The 27,554-nt window shown below is 44.4% G+C and overlaps 1 protein-coding gene across 1 annotated transcript; it reads right to left on the bottom strand.

Moving 5' to 3' along the window:
• Window positions 1–412: 412 nt before the first annotated feature.
• Window positions 413–27,554, bottom strand: TFAP2B (transcription factor AP-2 beta; the record flags this gene model as incomplete). The annotated part of the gene is made up of 7 exons (XM_084262398.1): window positions 413–713; window positions 2,805–2,946; window positions 5,632–5,750; window positions 8,323–8,542; window positions 16,655–16,715; window positions 21,990–22,448; window positions 27,474–27,554. The coding sequence occupies 7 exons, from the start codon at window positions 27,552–27,554 to the stop codon at window positions 413–415; spliced, it is 1,383 nt and encodes a 460-aa protein (XP_084118524.1).

Raw genomic sequence — 27,554 nt, 5'->3', positions numbered from 1 at the left:
TTATTATTATTATTCTTAATTATTATTATATTCCCCTCCCCCCACCCCGCCCCCCCAATCATTATTTAAAAAATGTGAAAGAACAGAAGTGGGAAAAAAATCCTGGTGGTTGTCTTCACATGTTCCTGGCAAGAGACTCTGAACCACTGGTCTTGCGCCATTGTGCTCCTCTGATCTTAAATTATTGTCTTTCTTTTATTATTATTAATTTTTTATTATCATCGTTATTATTTTGTCCTACCTAATAGAATTCTTCCAAAGCCCAATCCGGTATTTTTAAAGCTAAAATTAAGACGGTTTTGTTTTAAAAGGTTATCTCTCTCTTTTCTCCTTTTATTTATTTAATTTTTTTCTTTTCCTTTCTCTCTCTCTCTTTTTTATTTTTTTCCTCTTTCCTCTCTCTCACTCTCTCTCATTTTCTGTGTTTCTCTTCCTTGTCTCCAGTTTTACTACCTGGTCCTTCGCCAGATGTGTGCCTGTTAGCAGTGTTGTTGTTCAAGAACATCTTGTCCATGCCTTTGAGAGCTTCAGTCAGGTAGTTTTGAAGGGCCGTGAGGGCAGCGCAGATAGCTGGGGCCCCAAAGCCGTGAGTGATGAGGCTGAAGTGAGTCAAGCAGCTCTGAATGCCCGGTTCCAAAATAGGTGTGGGCCGGCTGTTTCCAATGGGTGTCCTGTCCTGGGCCAAGAGATCTGTAAATTCTTTACAAAGTTGCCTGCATGGAAGAGAGAAAGGCAGAGAGGAAGAGAAAAAAGTGGTGGTTAGGTTCATCCCAATAATTGTCCAAGACAACCAAGGTTGAAGGAAGGGGCAGGTTCCAGGCAAAGCTGATCCTGACCCTCGGACCTTTTTGACACCTTTCTTTCCCACAGAGTGCTTGGGGGGTGGCCACGGTGAGCCAGCAGCTCCCTGCTCAGGATGATGTTCTTCAGGAGAGAAGTTTCTGCAGTTGCAGGATAACACCAAGTCTGGAGATAGAAATCTCTCCAGCAGCCACAAGGATGCTTCTGAAGCACTTTGGATACCCAGCCTTCCTTGGTGGCTCTAGAAATAACTAGTCTGAAAGGGAGATGCACTATGGGTTTGCCAGCTCCCTGTCTTCCTGGAAGCCTGACCCTTGCCTGAAGCAGCACACAGTAATCCTATTCCTGGAGAAAAGCACAATCACGCACTGATGACTACTTGGGTGGCACAGGGACACGATGCAGGGAAGGGCCAAAATGGACCTTCCTCTGAGTCTTCTTAGGCTGGGCCACCTTGTCAAGAAAGATCAGGATTTTAGGGCTCCATAGTGGCTTATTTATAGCATGAGGAGCAAAGCTGGCATTTCTTATTTTATTTTGGGGGGTGGCATCCCAATTAACACATCAGAGTTGACATCTGGCTCTTGTTTGTTTGCCCAAGCTTTGAAAGAAATCAGATTTGATTTTCATAATTAATTCCCCCTACACGCTTTGTTGTTTTGCATTGCTCTGGTCCAAAAGGCCTTCAAGTCAACAGGTGCCTGGGCAACGTAGAAACCCTGGGGGGCTGGTGGGGTTCCCAAAGGAAATAGCTTCTTTGAGACAGACGTCTGACTACTGAGGGACTGGAGGGGGAAAAAAAAAAAAAAGGCCAGAATTTAAAGAAAAAGAAAGAAAGGGGGGGAAAAAAGCCCTTAAAAAAAAAGTCATTCTGCTCTCATCCTCTGAAATTCTCTGAAATTCCCGGTGGGTTAAAGGTTTCAGAGGGTGGAGAAAGATAAAGGTCTACTTCTATGTGTATTATCCATTAAGAAAGTGCAAGAGAGGAAACTTTGAATTTGGAGAACAAACAGTAATGAGTCCAACATTTTACATCTTCAAAGAGCAAAGCAGGGTCTGCGAGCAATTAAAGTTCTGGGACATTAATATCTTCTGACCCTGCGGAAAAGGGCAATCAAATTCCAATCACGTCTAAAAAACATCTGGACAAATTTGAGCAAATGATTTTTCAACCCTCCATATATTTCTTTAAATTACACTGTCATCGGAGGCGAGCCACGTCCCAGAGCATGAAATAAATGAGAGCTGTTTGGGCTAGTATGTTTTTTTTCCTTTTTCTTTCTTATTTTTCTTTTTTTTTCCCCTCTTTTCCCCCTCTTTTTTTTTTAGTGCCAGATAGACAGAGGTACGTGGAGAAACACAGCACCCACCTCCCAGGACCCAAGGAAACTACGAAACACCCAGTTAAGCAGCCTAGGAGGTACAACCAAGTGTGAATTATCCCATAGAGCACATCCACCGACCAAATCCCAAGGGAGAGAGATGGGCTGGGCGGGACCAAACTAAGGATCATTAATAGTACGGGGGTGGGTGGGTGTCTTTTTTTGTATTTATTTATTTTTATTATTTTCTTTTAATTAACCCATAAGGCAAAGACATTGCGAGTTAGCAGACAAACAGGTGCGTGTGAGCAGCAGGAGGGACAGACAGACATGCTGTCGAAGCTAAATGTCGAATTTTGGTCCCCTTTCCGCACGGATGTTGTTTTTTTTTAGCTGGGGGTGGCTTAGAATCGCCGCACAGCAGCTAGGGGACAGTCACCTACATCCTCGATAGGGACGGCGGACACCCAGCTGCAGGGGGACGCGAAGACTATAGGGTCCACCCTGCCCGTAAGGCGACAGGAGCATCCTTCCTCCCTGCGGGGCCCTTGCAATTTAGGGACTGGAAATCCCGTCTGCTTTCAAAAAGGAGCTCAGAGGAAGGGTTTAAAGAGGGAGGGGGTGGTGGTGGAGATTTTCTCAAGGAAAGACAGAAAAAGGGGTAGTTAACTTCGCACTCACTTTGTAGCAAGCAGCATGTTTTTCCTGGAGTGGAGGTCGCTGGGGTCCGTGTGCTGTCTGTTCAGGTACTCAGAAACAGCTTTGGCTGGGAACTCCGTTTCGCAGATGTACCCAAAATCCCGAGCTAAATGAACGGCCTCACCTGGAGGGAATGAGAAGGGGCATTAACACCGCCGGGCACGGCTGAGGCACCGGGCTGCGGTTCATCGCTCCCCCCGGGAGACACCGGCTCGTCCAGGCCGGTGTTTAGAAACCTTCTAACATCCCTTACACCTTAGGGACAAGCTTCAGGGGTACATTTCCCCTCTACAAGCGCTATTTTGAAGGGCAGAAGTTAGTTGACGGGACAGATTTTCAGTTGGCGTGATTTGTCTTTGCTACAGTGCACTAGTGATGGTACGTACCCATGCAGCTGATGGTGCAGAGCAGTGGGAAAAGTACACACACAGACAGACACACACACACATAACACACACACACTTCCAAATTAACTGGGCCATATTAAAAAAAAAAAAAAAAGAAATAAAATAATAAAAAAGTGGAATTAAATCCCGAAAGGCAGAAAGGATCCAAATTTCCCTTTGGAGCAGAGAAACCATTCCTGTTGCAACACATCAGATCATCGTCCACATTTTTACAGATGTGGACAAAGCGTTAATACTAATGTCAATTATTTGTGGGACGTTATGTACACACTCGTTTACACACGCGCACAGAGCATTTGCATCATTATCGCCACATCTGCAAAAGGATGGAGATAACCGCATGTCATCTGACGCCAACAATGAATCCGCTTTCACCACGCAACAGGAACACCTCTCTGCCCGGTGGAAGGACAGCAACTAATGGCAACCGTTTCTGTGAAAAACAATAATTATTCTAACTCTAATTCTAATTGCCACTTCTCCTGCCTGCCTGGTCTCGGGTTTCTTGCCTCCAGAGGTTTGTGTCATCCAACTCCTACTGATGTACTTCGTGCCACAAGAAGCAGACAGTAGCTGCAGAAAGGAGGAAAAGAGGAGCGGAAGGAAAAAAAAAACCCAAACCCCAAAAAAACCCCAACCCAAACCCTCAGACTCTAGCGGGATTACACTAGATTATAGCTCAGCCCCTCTAGAATAAAGCATTAAACCCTTTAAAGCACCGCCTGAGGGACCAGGGGGGAAGATTTCCAACACGCAAACCAGCTATGCCTAATAACGCCGGGACCACGTTTTCTTTAACGATCAGGAATTGCTTTCCAACGTCATCTTCTGTTTTCCAAGGCATCTCGCTAATCACAGAGGTGGTTAATGAAAGCGAGAGAACCAGGCGGAGCCCGGGGAGTCCCGGCCGCGGTGACCCCGCGCCGGGCAGGTTTCCCCCGGGCGCCCTTCAGGTGATCCCGGCCGGGGCTGGCCGGAGCGGTTCTGTTGTGGGCGATACAACAGGAGCAACACTAAAGCCTCGCTGATGGCAGAAAAGAAGATAAATCTCCAGCAGATGTGGTTTCTTCCAAAAGCAGGGAGGTCTCTCTCCCATCTCTTTCAATAGGTAAACTGTTGATTTGTAAGGAAATCAGGGGAGAGGGGAGTAATTTACACCTTACTGTACACTTGACATGGTTTTTAGCATCACTATACAACCGCACAGGCTTTTGAACCTCAAACCAGCTTGGGAGGAGGGGCTGATTTAGCTGTGAGTAGGGTGCACGGGTTTTTCACGCAGGAGCTGCACTAACCCCGGTGTTAAAGGGCAGTTGTCACCCTCGAAATGCTTCACGTCTCCTACAGCGCGACCCTAGGTCCCGTAACCTACGTTGTGTTTTGCAAGCCCGACATAACCTATATGCGGGTTACCAAGAAGAGCTGGTGTATAAGAAGAGCCCCCGTCTTTCTGCGAGCCTGCCTTCAGCTCTGCATGCGGCAAAGGTCTTATCGCTCGCATAACGCAATCAAGAGAGTTGAAAAGTTAATATCTAGCACAAATGTTTATGCATGCTTGTATGCAGAAGAGATAAGTGGATTATTTATACGCCTCTCGGTGTGTATGTGTAATGTAGATACATATAATTCATAATTGCATCCATACTACTCCGGTTATGTTTTTTGGAGGAGGTCCAGCTTCTCTCAGCATAAACACGCACATATCCCAAACATACCAGTGGTTCTAAATTTGTCCTTTTTTTTTTTTTTTCAATACAGTAACAATAAAACAACGAAACACACCGAACACCAAAATGCCCTTGGCTGACTTGGTGAAACTTCGGGCTCCCCTTCCCTCTCTCCTTCCTCCAGGAACAGCTTTGTCCCTTTGCTCAGCCCTAGCCACCATAAGGTAAACTATGCACCGCGACTCTTAAATAGCTCCGGGTTTTGTTATTTTTTAAATAAAAATAAATAAATAAGTTCTGTTGGGGTTTTTTTCTCCTCTTTGAGCATCTTGTCGTGACCATAAATAAGCTCGGGAGGAGCGAATTCACTGGAGGATGGAGTAAGAGGTGGAGTTGGAGAGCACAGGCTGGCAGATACCAGCAATGAGGAGCGGGGCTGCGCTGCAGAATCACACACACACACACACACACACAAGAACATGCCACGCAAGGGAATCGATGTCCCTCCGGCCGGTGACTTCATTTTTGGGCATGGGATCCACAAGCGTGCCGGTGGTCGTGCTAACCCACCCTTAATTTCCCCTTGGAGAGTTTTTCCCACCTGAACCCGAAAGTTGTTTGGGTTTGGTTGGGGTTTTTTTTGAGGGGGTAGGGAGGATGGGGAGGGGGCGAAACTGTCAGACACGAGTTCAGAGCAGTCAGGGGGTGTGAAGGGAGCTGCGACCCTCGGCTTACCTTCCACCAGGGAGGTGAGTAAAGTGACATTTGCGGCCTTACGCCTGCCGGCTGGTAAATTCAAACCGATTTTTTCTAGCCTTTCTCGCAAAGATCTCCCCCCGTTTTTCGATTTGGCTCTAGAATTGCAAAGAAATTAACATCGTGATTAACCCCGCAGTGTTCCTGGAAGAAACGTTTAGTCTGTGCAGCCACTGGAGCCTGGGAGTGTTTCGCTCGACGTTAAGGGCTTTGGGTGTGTTGATTTCTGCTCGGGTTGGCTGTGATTTGCTTAATTTCTCCCAGGGGTGGGAGTGGGGATGAACCCACTTTTCTCCCTGTTTTATCCAGGGAAATCAAATAATGCCAGATAGCAATAATTAATGTACGGAGTTCTGATCTAGAAAGTAAATGGGTTCCTACTGTGTGACACACAGCTCCTGTTAAGATGGAGTGAGGAGATGGGCAGAAAGGTAGAGAAGGAGAATTCAATCTTCAGTTATTACAGGAAAAAGGCAGAATGAGAAGAAGGGGGTGGGGGGGGGAAGGGGAGGGACACAACCAAAAGTGAAAGACTTGAAGGGACGATGTGTGTATCTGTGGATAAATGGGGAAAAAGAAAAGAAGGAGGGTGGCAAAAAAGGAGGAAAATATTCAGGAAACTTCAGGAACCATTTCGTGCGTGTGTGAGTGTGTGTGTGTTCTTGTGCAGAAAGGCGATGCTGAGGGGAAGAGCTCACCTGAAGGCAGGGTGCGTTATAGAGAGGGAATTGATTGCCTGAAGGAAGATGTGAATATCTGTCGGAGGTTACTGATAAGGACAATAAAAGGATGAGTGAGCTATAGGTGGGAAATACAGAGCTATTGTTCGGACGTCTATACATATGTAAACCCCCAGGGATGAAATCTTGCCACCTGCGAAATCAGGGAGAGTTTTGGCACCTAAGAAGAGAGTCTATCCCAAATATCTCTTAGGTCTTATTTAAAATTTGTTTAAGAACTAACAGTCACGCTTAGAGAAAGGAATCCAGAAATGAGGGAGAAGCGGGGCTGGCTTCCCACTATTTTTTATCAGGTACAAAGGGCTAGATGGCAGAACTGCAAAAGTGCAGCTTTCTATATATATCAGCTGCTCTGAACCAAAAGCACGTCTAAAATTTAGATGCAAGATAGGAACTGAAGTCAGCAGCAGCCACTGATTATGGCTTGGGCCATCTCCAGAAATCCACTGAAGTTCAATAATGATGTTTCTTTACCTTGGTAATTGTATTTTCTACAGTGCCTGTCTCAGATGTTCTCCCTGCTCCATTTGTAGCTGTACAGACCGAGCAGGCAGGTTAGCATCTGTAAGTCCACATCTCTGCTGCTCTCACTGGCAAGGATCACGGCTAAACATTGATTACAGACATTCACGTGGAACAGCATCTATTTTAGGTGACCCTAATTCTCACGTGTATTTTTGGGTGAGTGACTACATGTAGCAGGACTTTTCCCTTCCTCTCCCTGACATCATCACAGAATTTTTTGCATGTATCAAAGAGGAACTTCATTTTAAAGTGCCTTTGACTCAACGGTGGCAAATGCTGCTGCAGGAGTTGGCAACATATTTTATCCTCTAAGATTAACAACTTTTAAACATGGTCTGAAATTTATTCAGGGGTAAAATCACTGAGTATGTTTTCATCTCTAGGTTTTGCTTTATCTTCCAGTCTGGTGTGTACCTCACATGTAGAAAATGAAGTCTTGTCCTCTCTTAGAAACTGGAGTAAAATATTACCTCACACAATATTGTGAGTTCTACCCAGCCTTAGCTCACCTTCTTACAGACAAGTCAGACTGACAACACACAGCAGTGCAGTCAGTGGCAAGAAGATCAAGGTCTTTCTCCTGTTAGTCTTTCCATCTGATGACCTCTGATCCTAAATTCTTGTTGCTGGTACCTAAACTGACAATTTCTCTCTTGATATGATGGAGTGGCAACCACGCCACAGGGCTATGCCTCTCTTTTTCCTCAGTATCAATAGTACCAACCTGTTGGAGGTCTTATCTACCAGGACTTTAGTGGGTAATTTGCACAAATGTTAAACAGCAAAGGCCTCAAGCCCAGCAGTGAGTAATTCATCTAGCAACTTTCTCTAGATAAAGCACTACGTTTTTGGCTTTCAAAGCTATCTGCTGATGGCTTGTCTTTAAGTCAGGTACTTACTTGTCTTACAGGTTGCCTATTAATTCCCTGCCAAGTCCAATAAGGTCCTTTGTGGCACCATGTTAGTTGCCTTATCAAGGAACCTCACAGACTTCTCTAGGAAATCCCTAGAAATATGACAGGTCCTGAACTACATCAGGTTCGTCCTGTAATGCTCTAACTGCCACATGCTCATCATCTATTTGCTAAGAAAGGAGTGTGAGGAGAAGAAAAGCTGCAAGGTGTGTGCATGTAGAAGAGTGAAAAAAAAAAACATCTCCCAGTTCCAATATCTTGGGATTCTTTGATAGAAATTGCACAAGGCCAAACCTTTCTCTAGTCTCCATACGTGCATCTTAGTGTCTGCAATACAGCATATTTTCACCTCACCCTGAGCATTACCCACACATGGTATGACACAAAGAACAATGCATATTTGGAAACATCTTTACCACTGACCAGATATTTCTGGTGCACATGTGGACACCCACATATGGCATGTTCACACACTTGCCCCAGCCTCTTACCTTCTAAGTACTCCTCCTAGGAGGGATGCATTCAGACACTCTGGAGGAGAAAGGCGTCTTTGAACTTCTCCCACAGTTACTTTGTACTTTGAAGTTGAACTAAGCAAAGACAAGCGGCCAGGTACAGAGCAAAACACCTCTCCGGTATTGACTGAAATTCCACCCAGGAAGCCATCTTTATTCATCATCAAAGAAGTAACAGATTTTGGAGGAACCGGAACTGGAGAAAGAAAAGGGGAAGAAGGGAAAGAGAAACCATCACACCATGAAGGAGTATGGGACAACCACAGTCTCTCCGACATGCACAGAACAGCAAAATGAAAGGGAATTTTGAATCTCTGGCTACCTCCAGCAACCTAAAGGGTGCTGCTCCCCCAACCTCTAGGAAACTGCTCCATGAATGATGGATGGAGAGACGGGTGGTGCAGTACAGCCTCTATGCGGGGTTTGATCATTGGGAAATAAAATAGGTATTTGGCAAGCACCTGGCAACTTTCGGGTTTGAGCCTGTGTCTCACCCAGAGCCCCCCGATGCCTTTTGTACAACGGACAGCGCCTTTCTGGAGGGGAGAAAAAAGGAGAATTTACTTTTTTTTGGCTAATGTTTCCATTACAGCTAAGCTGAGCCAGGAATAAATTCACTAGACAAAGGGAGTTGCTGTCTTAAATAAGTATCAAGGCTGGAGGATACAGCAACTAGAAGACAGCTCTGTTATTGCTTTGTGTTTTTATTAAGTCTGGTTTATGAAATAAAATGAGTCTTTTCCTTCAGAAAAAAAAAAAAAAGAACACCAGGAAAAATAAAAAATAAAATAAAAAAAATCTGGTCTAACCCTGACGTTCACCACTTTGATCATATTGTGCTGTCCGTGAAGTGGTGGGAACTCTCCCAACCCCTACATAAAGCTGATCTAGTTACTGTATTACATATTTAAAGGATGTTGGAGTGGGGGAGGGGATATATATATATATATCAAAACACAACAATAAAGTGCAATTAAACAAAATAAAAACATGTTATTCTGTCCACCACAAAACAAAATATTTCCTTTCTCTGAGAAACTCGTGAGGTTATTTTAAGAGTAACCAAGGGGATTATTGAGAACAAATTCCTATAATAGCAACCAGACACACTCAGAAATAAACAAACAAACCCCAAAAACGTAAACCCTGGCTAAACTAAAAAAAAAATGAGAGCAACTCCCCCGTGACATGAATTTTGTTTACAAATGAACTTAAACAGCTCTCTCATAATTGTGTGTAACTGTTATGATTTACAGCAGGTGCTCTAATCAATCACCCAATCACTTTAATTTATAGGGAGCCTCGCTGCATTTTCCCAGTTGTTTCATTTCTGCAAGTAATTGATAACAAACCATACTTAAGGTATGTTTTATGCAGGAGTTAATAAGAGCTGACAGCTGCTACTGCTGCTTCCTCTCGGAATCGCGGCAAAAACGTGGTTCCATACAGAAAATACACTCCGAAATTGCGGGGGGGGGTTGTTGGTGGTAGAGCCCTGGCAGTCCAGCGGGCATGTTTCAGAGGAGAAGACTAATTGATTACACACCCTCGTGGAGCAGATACTACTTCACAGTCTCCCATTTCCACTCAATCAATTGCAAAACCAATTCGGCAAATAATAGGGTTCTATTATGCACATATGCCAGCTATTTAGGTAGTTATAATACATGTCAGTTAAGCCATAAAAACCCTGTTTATTTGCAACATATCTGGAGAATCAAACCATTAGGGTTGAGGGGATATTTAAGTCGTCTGTAGCTGCTAAACAATAAGATCGGGTATCCTAATATATTACCAAGTGCTAACTACTGGGCAATTGCCAATTTTATAACCTCAGTGTATGGGATAGACACAACCGTGTTTCACTGTTTTTATTACAGATCATTTCCTACTGCCAGACCAGACCCCCACAATAAAAGCTCTATAACGGCTAAAAACCAAAAGGCATGTCGATTTTAGATATACATATTGCTTCGTATGCCTTGTATATAGTCTCCAGTATAAACAAATTATTTTGAGTGGCTTTACTTCAGGGAATCGGAAAGTGAAATAGATTCCTAGTTCTCTATTATTTTTAGTTAGGCACTTTATGCAGCTCATAAAGGCGGTTTCAAATAGTTTGAGAACGGCACAGAAACTGTTATAAAAGAGTTAGGGGCCCGCTCCTGCTTTTGTTACTATTAATAGGATTTTTTTTTTTAATATTTTTTCCCTCATTGGTTCTATAGGAAAAGACTCACTTGGGGTCTCAGAGGTTGTACTGGCAGCCAAAAAAAAAAATTGTCTCTTCCCCCCATTATGCTTATTTTATGCACTAAGTTCTGCAACGTCATTCGAATGAAGCATCAAGGGAAAAAAAATAGGAAAAAAAATTTAGATAGATTAAAGTAATGCCACTAATGCCACCAGACAGATTTTCAAGACTGGCATTTTGTTCTCGGGACAAACACATGGGCTCAGTGGTTCGAGTACACCTTTGCAGTGGCTATATTTAGTGACCGGTTTATCAGGTCACTGTCCAGTGAACTGAGAAATTAAACAAGAGGCAGCAATTCCACGAACATCTGATCTTAGTCCAAACTCACTAAAGAGAGAGAGGGACCCGTGCAATGCTTAAATATACCTCACCCCCGCTCGCTTTGGCCTTTTGGAGCACTCATTACATTAGTTAACCTTTGAAATACGGATTTTCACGTGCTCTGTACTTCTTTTTTTTTCCTTGCAAATTGCTTTTGGGAAGCAGGCTGGCTCCTTTCCCAGCTCTGCTGAGAGCTCCTCAGCTTTTGTTTCTACCCCTGCCTCCCTGAAAAGGACCGTATGAACATACCCATCAGTTGGAGACTAATAACTCCAAGCCCATTTTAGAAGCTTACCAGGCGGTGTAAGCATATCTATTGCGATTTCATAGCTTCAGAGAGATGTATTCTATCTAGACTCTATATCTTCTGTAAATTACCTAATGCTGCCTCAAAAAAAGTGTTTGCCATGGAATGAATTATCTCTATCTATATCATATCTATATGTTTATCATGGCTATAGCTTTTCAGATATAGCCCAGGCATTACCAGAGATAATGTAACGTGGAGGTTTTAGTCGGGGAAGAGTGTGTGCAGCTGCATGTGTCAAATCCCTCCGTGTATGTAAATAAACTGTAATGCGGAGTATATTTTTAGTCGATGACAACTTTCCCAGTTGGTTAGGGGTTGCCATAACTGCTGAACTGTACAGAACAACACAGCGTCCCCGGCACTTCTGCTTTAACTTTATCCCATCTAGACCCTTTTATCTCCAGCAGAAACCAGTCGATTTTCTTTCATTTCCCAAACTCTGATTGCTGTGTGCCTGTGAGCACTCTCAAATACATCATTCCCCTTTCCAAAATCTCTGCCCTCTCTCTTAATTTCTCTCTCCATTCTCTCTCTCCTTCCCCTCCCTCTACTTCTTTCCTTTTTTCCACCTCTTTCTTCCTCTCTTTCTCTCCCTATGGTTACTTCCAACCTCTTTGTCATTTCTCCCCCTTCCATTTCTCTTCAGCTTATCAATAAACCGGGAGAGCAACAGTAGCCGCTTGATTTGTTAGTAATTATAAGCATACTGTTCCTGCAAACGGGATCTCTAGATGAGTGAGATCGCTTTAAAACGACAGCAGGAAATGGTGGGGAAATGGAGCATGGCGAAACTCAGCGTGAAGCTTTCAGTTCTTTACATGTTTACAATTTTCTGTGCATACATTAAGTCTTAGGGTTTTGGTTTTTTTTTTTGTTGGGTTTTTTAGGTTTTTGGTTGGGTTTTTTCTTTCTTTCGTGGGGATGGAGGCTCACTGTTGGGTTGCTCTCCACAAACGCGTGAAAAGGCACAGAAATGCACACCGACAAGAAGAAATGGAAATAAAAAGGCGTTGGAGCAACACCGTCAAAAGAAAATTATACAAATAAAAATATATCCTGAAAGAAGCTGGATAACGAGGTTCCAAGCTATGGATACCGTTGCAATAACCCTGGAGAATAATATGATAGTCAATCGGTCAATTAAACAATCAATCAGGATAAGCATTTATTTTATTTCTTCCTAACAGACGTCATGGTCAAGCTCATTACTAATCAGCTATCAAACTGCCTTCAAATCTTTTTATCTGCCTACGGGGCCAGAAATGAGTAAAAAGTTCTTTGTCCATTGTGACACCTGGACTTCGTTGTTACTAGAGGTTTGGTGTGATTTAGTAGCCAAACCTAGAAAATCCGGGCACCAGTGGCCGCTAAAAGACCTGATTCTTATTTTAATTTTAATGAACAAATACAGCGTGTGTTCATGTCCCCTTCCCTCCTGTCCCTCTTGTCTCCTCCTCCCTCCCCCACACCCCTTTTCCTCCCCACCCCCCTTCCATCGCAGTCCCTTTCCCCTGAAAGCCGGAACTAAATTTCAAAGTGAAATGTATTCCCTCGAAATTGTTTTGCATTCAATTAAAAGGGATCATAAGGTTCAGTGGGTAATCCAGGAAAAAGCACGAAACTTGAGTGGCAACGAAGCACCATCTCCGATTCCCAGACCTATCACCTGAAAAACTGAGGCCAGAGTGGTTCTCAGTTAATCATTTATCCGGATACTTCAAGAAAGGCTGAGGAGGAATCTCACGGTGTATTATTAAGAGTGTTTGTTCATTGGGTGTTTTTTTTTTCTTTATAAAGAAATGTTAAGACACCCCCTTTCACATGCTGCTTTAAAAGATCGTGAGCAATAAAGCGTCTTTGCAAGGAGACAATGAACTAAGGTGTTCGGGGCAAACCGGCGTTTTCGTGTTAAATCAGATGTGAGTGTGCAGGCGATCGTCAGAAACAGCTGAAAGTAAATAAACACATCAGAACAATTTTAAGGTCACTGACTGTGCCCCAGAGTCATAAAAAATTAGCTCGGGACTCGGGCCACCAAGATTTTGCAAGGCGACAACTTCTTACGCCATAGACGGTGCCAAGCAAATTTCAGGGGAGCAGTTTGACAGGGGGACCTGATCTTGTCTTGCTCCTGACACACGGAAAACCTGCCCTTCGCTTCAGCAGAAATCGAAGGAAAGGCCTCAAAACGTGCAGCCGGTAAGCTCTTAAAGCCGAGTTAAATCTGGTATTAATGCTCTTGGTGATTATTATCATCCTCATGATTTATCTGGCTCCCTCCCTCCCACTTCCAGCACCCAAATCTTAATGGAAGTAGGAGTTAACGATGATTTTTTAATGTCTCGTTGGATTTTTAGACTGTTAATGTACCGCATCCTTCTCATTATTAGTTTATTGATTGTTCATTGACCAGCCCCCTTCAAATCGTATTAACCACCCTCTGCCACTTTAGATTAGGAGAGTTTAAAAAGCACCTTTCATTATTTCACCGCCACCACCACCACCACAGTAGAGTTCAGGCTTGGTAGCTTAATGCTCGCTCTAATGGGGCAGCTAAGAGACGAGGGGCCACGGTCCCTGCCTATTGCATTAATAGCTCAAAGGGGGCTAATACAGAAAATTAGCCTTAAACGAGCTCTGGAGATCTCCAAATGAAAGAGCCATTTATCACGCTGGCTACCTTCACTCCACTCGTTTGCTCTCTCTACTGGGAACAACTCATTTCCTCTTAACTAAATTACTTCAGAAATGTCAAGTAAGCTCAGATAGCAAACATAACAAGAGCCTGAGTATATGTAATCTATTGTGCGGGATCGATACGCGAGATAAATCGATAGTCCTGTATGAATCCCTATATAATTTCCTTAATATTTTTGGCAAACCTTTTGCATAGAGAGATAATTCCCTCTGCAGGCCTCAGAGACCATAAAGAAACAGACACTTACAGTCTGGATGATATAATTAAGTTTAGGCTTCCAAGTCCACATCATGGGTTTTTTCCACTACATTGGAATTAAAAGCATTTTAGGCACTAAACTAGGTTTTGGTGAAACAGACCCCCTCCAAACCTCGTCTAGCAAATATGTATCGCGTGGAGTGCTCCCCTGCACAAAAAAAATCAGTCATTGCCTATCTGTCTGCCTGTCCATCTATGCCATCTGCCTGCAATGACGACTTGTGGAGTTTAAATAACTTATTCTTACTTCAAAGTACATCCTTACAGCTACAAACTGCGGGGAACAAAGCGAAATTGATGCTGAGCCCTCTCTGTGTCGCTCCTTCCCTCGCCCTGATTAAATATTGTCTGCCACAAATGTGACCTACTATTTATTACCCATTTCTCTCCCCTCCGCACCCAGGAAACTCGCTGTGCAAAAGGAAACCGAGCTCACAATATCCCTTTAAGCTGGAAAGTTCCTTAGAGCTCAGCATTACCTCTAAGGAAGAAAATACCGCTCACAGGGACTCTGAAACAGCTGCGGACGAAGCTCGGGATCGGTTTTAGTAACCTAATTTCCAAAACGGGTACGTGACCGGTTCATTATGGATAAACACAGAGCATCTCTCCTTAGGGCTGCAAGCAGGGACGCCTAATCCCACCTATATGGGGCTGTGTCTCTTTACGTGGCAGATGCTCGACCTGGGACCGTTGCAATGCCCTCAGACAATAAGCGCTCCTAAATCTACACCTAGTAAACGTAATTCTTATTAACGTTCACATTTTACTGTTACTCGGTATCTAACTCAGCCTGGACCTTAAATCTGCTGTCCTCGTCATCTGAAGGAGGGAGAGACACAGAGGGAAGGGTTAAATAGAGTATTTTGGACTGGGTGATCAACAGAAAGTCTTCTGGCAAAGCAAGCAAGCAACCAACCTACAAAGAAATAAACAAAAACATTGCGAAAGGACAATGCGAACACGGAACAACGCTGGAAAGAAATCTCTCCACCACAAATCAAGGACCAATTAATCAAATACACCCAAGAGAAAACATCTTGGATGAGGTGTCAAGCGGGGGTGGGGAGGGGAGGGAGGGAGGGAAGGAAGGAAGGGGGAGGAGAGTGAGAAAAGGAGACAAAAAAAAGGGGGGAAAAAAAAAAAAAACCCAAACAAGCAGAAGCCATCAGGTTACAGACCCTGAGCACAAAACCAACTAAACATTCAAAATTCACTAAAACAGGAAAAACTTCTTGTCTCCCCACCCCCCACCCCCCGGTAAATGATTTTCTGTTTCTCAAAACCGCGTTTCCCTTTTCAACCGCTGGTCATAAACGATGCTGCCAAATGGTCAAGTTTTCGTCTGTCCTCCCTCAAATAACTCGAACTTGATGGTGGGGTGTGTGTGTGTGTGAGAGAGAGAGAGAGAGGCAGAGACTGTACACGAGGATTTAAATTAAAAAACAATAAATAGACGGAAGGACCTCATGCTGCCTTGAACACGTTTTAAACAAACACCCTCCCTGTTATTTTCCTTTATACATTCTAGAAGAGCATCTCTGTTAAAAACATTTGTGCGCATTTGACAAATAATAAGGTCCCGGAGATAAGTGCTGTTGATAGTAAGCATAAGGGACAGCATTTCTAAACCCCATCTCTGGTACTTAAAATTGAATCTAGAAATAGAAACTCCTTAGATAATTAAAGATAGCTTTCCCTACATTTGCAGTGTGTGATCTGTTTAATGTCTATCAGCATAACACAACACTAATCGCCAAGCATCTTCGAGTGACTGTCAGAGAAATGTAAAAAAATTAAGCAGCTGCAATACGCCCAAAATGAGTTATTGTAATTATATTTAATTAGTTTAATTAGTTAATTATTTTGCTTACAGCTGTACAAGAGACTGCAAACATTTGTTAATATCACATTCCCTTTAACAGTATGGGGTGATTCTGCAGTTACACTAAATCATTGCGCATATGTAGAAAGATTTTTAAAATGGGGATGGGGAAAGGGGGGATTCTTGGAGGAAGAGGGGAAGGAGGCCGGGGCTGCCTTTCCATCGGCATTTGCTTCTCTCCCCTTCACGTTTGATTCGCCTGGGAAATACATTTAAGCCCCAAGGGGAATCAACCCCCTTCCCCCATTAAAAGCCGAGGGGTCCCCTTCGAGGACTACGGGGGGTAGGAGGGGGGGTGGGCCGTGGAAACTGCAGTTGAGCACGGGGTGCTCCATTTGAGAGCGTTTGTGTAATTAAACCCTTTGAAGGACAGGGAGGGGGTGGGAAGGAGGGGATATCAACTCTTACTTTCACATATCTTTCTTTCCCTTCCCTCTATCTGCCGATCCAATCAACTATTCATCTTGCTGCCATGTACGACTGCTCCCCGGATAAATTAATTGCCCCAAAGTAAAAAATATATCATGAAGATATTGCTACACAGTAAAAGTTTGTCTAGCTCGTTGGAATAATCCATACCTTTTTTAATGACAGACTGGTCCAATAAGTTCATACCGCTGTTATTGGCATCTTCAACTGACTGTGGATATAAAAACATCACTATTCAAATTGACTGGATATTAAAGAATCGCGTACATAAATCATGTCATTCCAAACTGGAGTTTCTGTTATTTCCATTTATATTAATTCACTAGGGGAGGAGGACGGTTGTTTTGTTTGGGTTTGGGTTTGTTGGGGGTTTTTTACTGTTATTATTGTTATTATTATTCCCCCAAATCGACAAGGAAATGAAATTCTTACAAATTATATAGTCGTCTAATAATAAAAATAATAATAATAAAAAGAGGTGTGAAGCATATGGGATGCAATACTGGTTTTGTTATCTTATAAAACATAGATATCACATAGACTTCTTTGCATTCGAGAAAGCTTTATATTTCTTCCTTTGAAAATCTGGCAATTTGGCAACATCTGCAAGATCTATTGCATGACATAAATGAACACGATTAAGGACAACTTTAATTCTCCCTCCCCTTTCCTCCCCCTCCTCCTTCCTCCCTCCCCCCCCCCCTTTTTTTTTTTGTTTGTTTGTTTAACCCTGCTACATCTTAATAATTCAAGGGCCATTTACTTTTTATATATAATAGTTTACATTATGGACTTTTAATTAAAGCCTGAGCAATTCGGAGTGCAGCGCGACGCCCACATCGTATAGGGTACAAGCAGAAAGATTTACAGCTCCCGAGGTTGCTTCCATATCCTGAATTAGGGGGAACAGGGGGGAGCAGAGATATACATTATCAAAAGTATGAACTATTTAATTGATTGCCTAGGAAAAAAAAAAAGTCTCCAGACCTCCTTTTCAAAGCTTTATTTCTTTCTTTTCCCTCTTGCTTCCTTCCTAGCCCGCTTAGGAGCACACCTGTTATTGTGGCATCAACTCCTTTAGCAGGGGAGAGAACAAAGACGGGCACAGAGGACACAGCAAATGGTGCGTTTCATTTCTCAGCACCCAAGTGGGGTGCACAAAACAAGCCAACAACCAACCCCAAATTACGGCTGAACTTGCGGTCGGCACAGCAAAATCATCTCCCAAAGGGAAGAGGTGTCATGGGTGCGATTTATTGTAGGATTACGACAGGTTCCAGTTCGGGGTAAATTCTGGGTTTCGGGGAGAAAGAAAAAATAGAGGATCTGTGGGGTGGTTTGGTTTAGTGTTTTTTATTATTATTTAGAGTTTGGGGTTTTCCGGATTGTTGCATATTTGGGGACTTGTCACTTCCCCCCCCCCCTTTTTTTTTTCTTTTTCTTTTCCCTGATAAGGAAAACATCTTTACAGCAAAGCAGTGATTTCCCTCTCTATTATTTTAACTTTATCTTCGGTACAGCGAGAGGCTGAGCTTATCCGGATCCAGCCCTTATCTTCTTCTCTCTCTCTCTCTCTGTCTGCTCAGCAGACATTCAAGATGGAATATGATTTAGGAGAAAATTACATCTCCCAAAACTGGGACGGAACAATATTTTCTAGGAGATCTTTCCTTTCATTTTCCTTGAATCCGCACTACAAACGAGCGCGCAGGCACACACGGTGCTTCTTTATGCTGTGTGTTTGTGCGTGGCTGTGTCTCTCCCTCCTAATCAATAGGCTACATACCTAAAGGGCACAAAATAAAATTACAAAGTCTTCCCTCCTCTCCCTGAGCAGCTCCCCGAAAGAGGGATGATGAGCAAATCCTGCAGCCTGCTGGAGTGCATCGTGGTGCACCTCGGTGGCACAGGACTGGAGGTAACTATCAAACGCCATCTTTCCCTGTCTTTTTTTTTCCCTATTTTCCCTCCTTATCTCACCTTATCTCTGGAGTCTGCGGCTGTGCACACGCTTTATGCGTGTGCGTGCACTCCGCTCGTTCCATCAGCAACGTGGGTTAGTTGTTGTAGTTAATGAGAAGACTCCTGTCTGATTTTCTATCTAATTACGCCCTCCTGCTGGGTTTTTGTACAGGATATTCGCTCAGCATGCTGGCAGTTAATAGTCACAGAGAGGATCGTAAAGATTTAATTAGGACTGCATGCGGAAACGTGGAAAAACAACTCAGACTTTTAATTACTAGACTTCTTTAGTTAAAAGTGATACCAGGGGTTACTTTATAAGAGACTTGGGTGTTTTGGTGCAACTTAACTTTCCGTGTCTCTAGCCTAGCACACAGGAGCGGGGACGGCCGTGAGAGTGAGGAGGAGGAGTGAAGGTGTTTGTGTAGGGAGGGGAAAGGTGATGAGTTTCCAGATATACATAGAAAAAACTAGGGAGGAAGATTCCCCTCCCTCTCCTCCTCCAATAGTCTGATAGCACGGAGTTTCCTGTATGCCATATATATATATATATATACACACACACATACACCTTATTCAGCAGCTAGGGAGGTATCTGAGAAAAAGGGGAAAAAAAAACCCTTAAGTTCGATTTTTAAGTTTTACTTTAAAGAATCTGGCTTCTCCTCTGTATATTGTCTTTATCCTATCTTTTACTAGTAAAACTCTCCTTTTGCTTAGTCTTTGGGGAGAAAAAACAATAACCTGGGGTTGTAACGGTGGTTTTCTGAGTCCCTGTTAGATGCTGCCAACTTGCTCTCAGTAAGTAGGTCTCCGTTTCTCTGTTCCCTATCTGAGGGCTGTTAATCGCAGATTGAAAATTCCTCTCGAAAGGGGCAGCAATAGCAATACAATACGTCCTGTTTACAATAACAGAGAGCTATCGTGTTACAATCACCTAATTCTACCCCCGGACAATGGCTCACACATGGCCTGGATTTGGTGTTTATAAAATAAGCAGTGTTTCTTTCTGTCACGCACTCTCTGTCTCATTCTCCCTTGTCAGCCCAACCCATTCTCATGGCACGTTATTTCGTCAGACATGCATAAGCTGGAGGAAAGAGACACATCTTTACCCAACTGTACACCTAGATATCGGTTCAACTTTTTGGACTAATGAAAACTAATAGTAATAATTAAAACCCTCAACAAAACAGCAAACAAACTGCTGGAGACCCTTTCTCTAGTGTTTCTGGACAGTAAGTAGATGCCACCTAAACAGGAGTCCCTGCAGACAGAGCGGATTCCTGCCATCTAGTATAAAGCCATATTAAAAATTCAGGTGGAAAACTGCCCAGCTTCGTCTGTTACGGGTGGGGGGACAAGAATAGAAAATGCTGAACGGTGTGAGCGAGTACTGGGCTGCTTTCCCTCCTGCCTGTGCTAACTTGCAGTTGGACGCTTCTTCCTTCACGTGTTTCTCCTTGGAATACCCTCCTCTCCCTCCTTGCCCTCCTCCCCCAGCCTGCGACCAAAGTTTTAGAAAAAATAAATGGGCCTGTTTCCTTCCCCGTGGCCTCAGCACCCCAAAACAAAGAATCCTAGCCCTGCCGGCCCACAGCCTCGGCTGTCCCGGCTCGTCCCTACCCTGGCTCCGGCCCCGGCCCCAGTCCCAGCCGAGGGGGTCGCGGGTGGCCGCGGGGAGCCCGGCTGCGCCCGGAGCCGTCGGAGTGCTGGGCTCTGCCCGCAGAAGGGATGTTTTATTGGAAAAGGGAGGAAGAACTGCTTTATTTGAGCTGAAGAGGTCTTTCTCTCCTCTTTCTTTTCGCTTTTTCTTTTCTCTCCTCTCTTTTCTCTCTCTTTCTTTCTCTCTCCTTCTTCTGTCTCTCTCCTTTTCCTCTCCTTCTCTCTTTCTTTCTTTCTCTGTCTCTTTCTTTCTCTCTCTCTCTCCTTTTTGCTTTCCTCCGTCTCTTCTGTCTTTCCTTTCTCTTCCTCTCTCCTTTCACTCTTTCTCCCTTTTCTCTATCTTATCTTTCCCTTTCCTTCCCTCTTCTCCCTCTTTCTCACAAAAGCACAACAATTACCGGCTTTTCTTTGAGGAAAGTGTAAATATCAAAGCACAACCAGTACTTAACGTCTACCGATTGTGGAGAGAAAGGAGAGCGATCCCCTTTCTGCATTCACAGAGGTAAAACTCGCCTTGACCTGCAAGCCAGTTTGCCTGAGACAGGAATGCGAGGCGAGACCAGCACGTCGTGCCCGTGGGGGTCAGGTCTCAAAACCAGCTTGGAAACCCGCAGAAACCGGCGACCCCACGGCCACTCAGCTCGGAGGCAGGAGCAAATCCAACCAGAAAAAAAACCAAAACCAAAAAACCCCCAACCCCTTCTATTTCTGAAGCAACTGGCCCCAGCAAAGCCAGATTTCCCCGTGAAGCCCTAAGACAAGCCTCAAGCCAACGCAATGCAGCCCCACATCCGCCCCGCTTCTCTGCCGCTGATGGATCCTTTTTCCACGACTCTTCTCCCCTCCCACCCAGCCCCCCTTTTAAACCACCTCCTTTCTTTTTTTTTCCTCTCTATAACTTTGAAGTCTGTATCTCATCCAGTGGTCCATGTCTTTATTTATCGCAAGTCTAAGTGTGTCTGGCATATATACTTAAAAAAGAAAAAGAGAAGAAAAGGAATTGAGAGGAACCCCTACATCCCGACTAATAAAACCTATTTTAAGATCTGGCCCCTGGAGGCTCCAGCCTCCGGCTCGGGGGTCCCCACAGGTTGGCCATGCTCCAGCAAGGTGTAAACCTCCCCAGCAGCGAAACTGTTAAGGGCCTTCCTGGTTTTTAGGAAATAACACATGATGATGAGTTTCGCATGGGATGGAAGAAGGCTGGGAAATACTGTGAGTCCGGTGAAACTCCTTTGTTAGCCGAAAGAGGGAATAAAACTATTTAAAATCTGCGCTAACTACACTTAAGGGAAAAAAAGGGGACACACAACTTATACCTAATCACCGGTTATTGCTTTTGGTTTGGGTTTTGTTTATATTTTGCCCCTCTCCCGGATGAAAAATGTCGTAATTTGACAGTTTCATCAAACCCCCTGAACTGCAGGAAATTGGTTGGGGGGGAAGGGAGGGGGAAAAGGGGAGGGGGGGTGGCAGGGAGCTGAAATAGCCGGAATTTGAAAAGCCAGGTTTAAACTCTGCCAGCTTTAGAAACACGTGGAATATTTAGAGCAGCATGTCTGCCTTCCCCTCGCACTCTGCTGGCTTGCCATGTAGGGGAGGGTTTACAAAGCTGAGCCTGTGAGTGACAGTGATGAAATAAATTCTGGGGGAAAATAGAATTTTAAAAAATATTAAAAATTTTTAAAAAATGGCAAAGGAGGGGTAGTATCACAGTTATAATCCCAGTGCGGAAAAAGGATGGTAAACCCCACCAATATCGCTGCAAAACCCTCACTGATCATTTCTAGTCGAGGGATAGAAGGTCCAGCCTGCAAGGCATCTGCATTGCCCAGGAGAAAGAAACGCGGTGCCTTACCTGGACCTCCTCCATCCCTGGGTGTCCGATGCCATGCAGAGAAAGGCTGTCCCCCATGCCGGAGTCAAGGCCATGGTGAGCTGAGTGCAGAAGGACATCTGGCCTCCTTACTGAGTGGTAGTCCCGCCTGGGGTCCAGTCCCGAGAGCTGGGGCAGGGCTGCCCGAGGCTGTGGCAGCAGTGACCCGGTTTCTGATCCCACCTCTTGCCTCTGCCTCTGTCCCCAGGGGTGCTGCTGGGGTTGATGCAAGGGGTTTAGGGAGTAGGGGTCATTGACATGGGAGTAAGGGTCCTGGCTTTGGTGGTAAGGAAGAGGCTGGTAGGGGGGTGGGAAATAAGGCGGCTGGAAATCCGAGGATGGGGTATGAGAGAGCGGAGGAGCGCTGGAGTAGGGTCCCTGGGAGACGGATCCCAGCTGGGACAGCCTGGAACTGTGGCTGGGCACGCCATCATGCCGGTCCTACAAGCGGGGTGAAAAAAGAACAACAAAAAAAGAGAACCTTTAAAATCATAAAGTAAAAGGATCACAAACCCCTTATAAAACAAAATGAAAACGCGAACAGTTGTAAACTAGTGTTCACATGTCCCCCCCCCCCCCTCCCCCGCCAATCCCCCCACCCCCCGGGAATTAGAAATGTCCCAGCGTTTCGCACCCACATCGTGACTATTCCCAGTAACTACCAAGAAAGGGGAAAGGAGGGGGCGGTGGCGAGGGAGAAATACTAAATGTCATAATAAAAAATGTAGGACTGGTGCTCCATATGCATGTATGATCTGTGACTTCAGTCCAGTAATGCGATTCCTCCTCCTGCAGCCTCCCCTCCTCCCCCCCCACCCCTCCCCAAATAAAAGCAAGGGTTAAAATAAAAAAAGAACCCCGAACAACCCACCCCTTGTCCTGCCTAAACTTTCCAAACATCTGTTTGTTCCCTCTGGTGAAGTTCTGAAACTGAAAATCACCAACCCATCTTCAAGTGGAAAAGACCAAAAGGAAAGTTGCACTTCTCGGAGGAATCCGAGGTAAGAAGGTGTCCGAGAAAGGACTTGAGGAAAAAAACCCCAAACCAACAACAAAAACCCCAAACCAACAAAACAAAACCAAAATCACGGGGGCTCTTTGAATGGAGAGAGTCCACCTTTATTTAAAAAAAATTAAAAAATCGAATTAAATGAAAAGGAAACATCGGGATTGAACAAATCCAGTCGCTGTGATTTCCCGCAGCAACTTCCAGTGTCTTTTGTTTCCTTTCCCAATATTATATTCCGGAGAATGGGGTGGGGGTTAATCGTAATGAAAAGTCTTTGGGGTGTGTGGGGGACGTGGTGGTGGTGGGGTGTGTGTGTGTGTGTAGGCTCCAGAGAAAAGGTGGGAGAGGAGTTTTGTCCAACTCCATCGCTCTGAAGCTGCGAGGCTAAAGTAAACAAGAAGAAAAAAAAAATAGCTATTCCACAAAGTGGAGCTCAAACCCCCACAAGCAATGGCACACATGGTTTTTTAAAAAAAAAAAAGAAAGAAAAGGGAAAAAAAAAAAGTTTATTTTTTCCCCCTGCTCTCCCCCCCAAGCTCCCCTAGCTCAAATCGAGAACACACAATGCAAAAAGGGAGAAGCAGCTGCAAGCCTCCTCCAATTATTGTGCTAAATTACCAAGCCAAAGGCGTTTAAAAAGAGAGAGAGAGGGAGAGAGAGAGACAACAGATCGAGAGAGAGAGAGAGAGAACATGCAATTCTAGTACAACATGGATCCAAACTCACCATGGCGGAATAGGTGTGGACTAACATCTGGAAATAAAAAAAGTCTTGTAATAGCTAAAAAAATAAAATAATGGTGATAATACTAATAATTGGAGGGAAAAAAAAATATATCAAGGAGATCTGCAAAGGGACGTGTTGGACACAGGAGAACAGCTTGAGATATTTCGAAGTCTATCCATCAAAAAAAAAAAAAAAAAAAGACCAAAAAAAAAAAAAAAAAAAAGACCAATGCCCCCAAAACCGAGCCTGGAAACCTCTATCTACATATACGATTTACCCCTCCCTCTCTGGGTTTTTTTTTTTTCCTTTTTTTTTTCTCCCCCCCCCTTTTTTTTTTCTTTCCCTTTGAGCTCCCAAATACAATCCTCTTCAACCCAAGGCTAGGCTCAGACTGCTCCGCTACCCCTTCCTCCCTTTCCTTCTCTACACCGCCTCATAATAATTGATATTCATGACTATTAATATTACACGACTACTTTAAAGGGAGAATGCAGGACCAAATGGAGCGTGAAGCTGGCAGCCAGCTCGAGAGCTCCCCTACTATTGTAAATGACGTTCATTCAGTGGAGAATTACTAGATGTAATCAGACGAGGGGGGCTGGCAGAGGCAGAGTTTGGGGAGAGGGAGGGGGGGAGAGAAAAAAGTTTAGCGAGGAAGAGGCATAACTTCAATTAACTCGAGCGGAGGAAGATGCGGAAAGTAGACACTGCTGAGCTGGAGCAAGGAAGTGAGATGAAGCAATGCTAGAGGCGAAGAAGAAGAAGAAAAAGAACATATTTGCCTTTTTTTTTTAACATTTAATTATACATTACTAATACGAGGAATTGATTGCCTTTGGTGCTTTTGTTCTTGTAGTTTTTGTTGTTTTGCTTTCTTTTTTTAAACAAATAATGAGGAAAAAGAGGCTTTCCTAATCCTTTTTTTTTCTTTTCTTTTTTGGGTGTTTTTTTTTTTTTTTAAAGAAATGTGCAGTCACTATAATATATGTCTATTTACAGCGAAGATTAAGCCCTTCTGGTGCACGTTACACATCGTATTTATTCACAACAGCCAAATAAATACTTGAATCCGCGTTAAGTTGGGCTCCACTACTTTTTTTTTCCTAAATCTTGTTCCTCCCGCCCGATATGAAAAAAAACCCCAACCAACCCAACCCAAAACCCAACCCCACAAACCCAAACCCCCCAAATATATGTACATATATCTCCCAATTTTCACCCAAATGTAAAATCTATGCAGGGAATTTTAAAGGATAGTAAATTTATAGTTTTGAGGCAAAGCCAGGGGCGATGTAAAACCTTTTTGATGTTGCAGGAACCCGTTCAACTGGACTGTCTGCCATTTCTGTTAAAGTTCAACTTACGTTCCTTCCTAAATAGACTCACACTTCTCAGAGCAGCCTCCCCCCCTCTCCACTCACACACACACACACACACACACACACACTTTTGTTTTAAGAACAGATTCAATTTAAGTGGCTGAGACGCCCTTACCATCGTGTTGTTAATTATAAATCGGCGAAAAAAGCGCTTTTTCTTTTTCTTTCTTTTTTTTTTTTTTAAAGATAAATCTAGAGGGCTTCAGCTCTTGTTCAACAACTTTTAAAAATTTTTAAAAATGTTCTTTTTTAAGGGTACATGTTCCAAACCGACTTGGAGCGCACCCCCATGTTCGGGTAGACCCTGCCCGCAGCCAAACCCCACGCAACCGCTCCCCCAACTCCTGCGTCTCTCCCACCGGCAATCTAAATCCACGAGTGTCCGTAAAATGAGGAGAGGTTTAAAAATCCCTTTCCAAAAGAAGATGGAAAACCAAAAGTCCCCGATATCCCCCCACCCCTACTTCGCTGGGCAGGGAGGGGAGATGTTTTGTCGCCTGCTGCTGCTGGCAGAGACAATGGCCGGGCTGTGCCTGGGGACGGGGAGGGAAAAGCAGCGAGGGCTCAGCGGGCTGGGGATCGCCGGCGGGACACACGCAGACACGCAGACACACAGACACACACACGCCGGGTTGTGCTCGTTCTGCATACGCTGGGGTTTGCCAGTTGATAATTAGCCTGACGGCAGCTTTGGGGAGAGGAGACATTTCTCCAGTGCGGCCGGCGGATTCCCTCCCCGCTTCCCTCCATCCCGTCCTTTCTCCGGCCGCGAAAAGCCGGAGCTGTGCCCTCCCTCTCTGCCTCTTCCTGCGCTTTTCTCGGGAGTTTCCCCGCTGTAAGTGCGAACTCGTTCCCGGAGGGGAGGGCTGCGGGCGGCGCGACGGGGCTGGGACCGGCGCAGCCCCGACGGCGTTTCCCCGGGCTGTGCTCCTGGCCGCCCCGGTTCCTGTCCGGTACCCGGTCCCTGTCCGATTCCTGCCCGGTACCCAGCCCCGGCTCGGCACCCATCTGCTGCCGGCACCCATCTCCTGCCCGGTACCAATCTCCTGCTTGGCACTCAGCTCCTGGCCGTTACTCTGCCCCTGCCCGGTAGCCATCTCCCACGCAGTACCCATCTCCCTCCCGCCTGGTACTCATCTCCCGCCCGGTACTCAGCCCCTGCCCGGTACGCAGCCCCTGCCCAGCCGCCTCCCCACGGCTCAGCCCCCCGCCTTGGAGCTGCCTGATTGCGCCCTTCTGAAAATCTCGCCCCGCGATCGCCGTGCAGATGCCTTCCCCAAATTACAAAATAAAAAATAATTAAAACTATAAGGTAATTTTTGCAAGAACGCCTTGCCTTCCACGGTTGTGGGGTTTTTGTTTTGTTTTGGGTTTTTTTTCTGTTTTGTTTCCCCTTTCGGAGCGAATCCAGCACGCTGGGTAACTTAGAAGAAATGAATTCGCGGAGCCCGTTTGGGAAAGATCCGGGTCTGGAAACCGTGCAAAATGAAGAAGGATTTCCCGGTGTTTACGCTCTGATTTTTCCCCCCTCTCCCTTCTTTTTCTTACTCTGCTTTTTAACCTCGAAAATAACGAGGAGCATTCAATAAAGCGCACAACTTTTCGTGTCCGCCGACTGCGCGGAGCTGCCTTTCAATGTATCTATTCGGGTGTATGTATTCACTCACATACGTGCAAGGATGTATGTGTCGTTTAATTAATGCTAGTATATGTATACACGCACATCTTATCTATTGGTGTATAGCTATAAAAAGTCATAAACACGAATCCGGTTGGGAAAAGAAGGGAAAGGGGGGGAAAAAATCAAAATTCAGGTTGATCTTGGCTTCGAATTGCAAAATAAAATTAAAAAAAAAAAAGAAATAAGAAAGAAAGAAAATAAAGAATCGCATCCAGTCCCTGAATACCAGATTGTGTTTCCCTTCTATTTTCACCTTTTTTTCCTCCTCGACATTTGTCCATATTTAATCGAATTATATTTAAGTCGAGGTCTAAACAATCAAACTCTTGCCTTTAAGTTGCCTGATTCCAACCCCCAGATCATTTCTTTGATGTTTTAAATCGCATCAAACAGCTTTTCCATGGGAAAAAAAAAAAAAAGAAAAAGAGAAAGAAAAAAGTTTAGGACTTGGCATGCTGAATACAAATATGCAAATAAATAAGCATTTAAGCATTTAGTCTTGGTTTCCCGTCTCTATACTTGTATGTGTTGGTGTATGCATCTCTATATATCTGCCTATGCGTATATGTAGAGCTATATATGTATTATATAGTCATGCCCTATATCTATGTGCTAGATGTATATTTAAATATACATATAATCTCTTACTCATATGCGTATTATATACTCACCTCATAGATATCTTCATACTTGACATTTTCAACCAGTTTCCAGAGCATGATGGCAGGCTGTTCTCTAGGAGGTGAGTGCAT

Source organism: Gallinula chloropus, assembly GCF_964237585.1.
Source record: "Gallinula chloropus genome assembly, chromosome: 3".
NCBI lineage: Eukaryota > Metazoa > Chordata > Aves > Gruiformes > Rallidae > Gallinula > Gallinula chloropus.
This window is presented reverse-complemented; position numbering and strand designations above follow the sequence as displayed.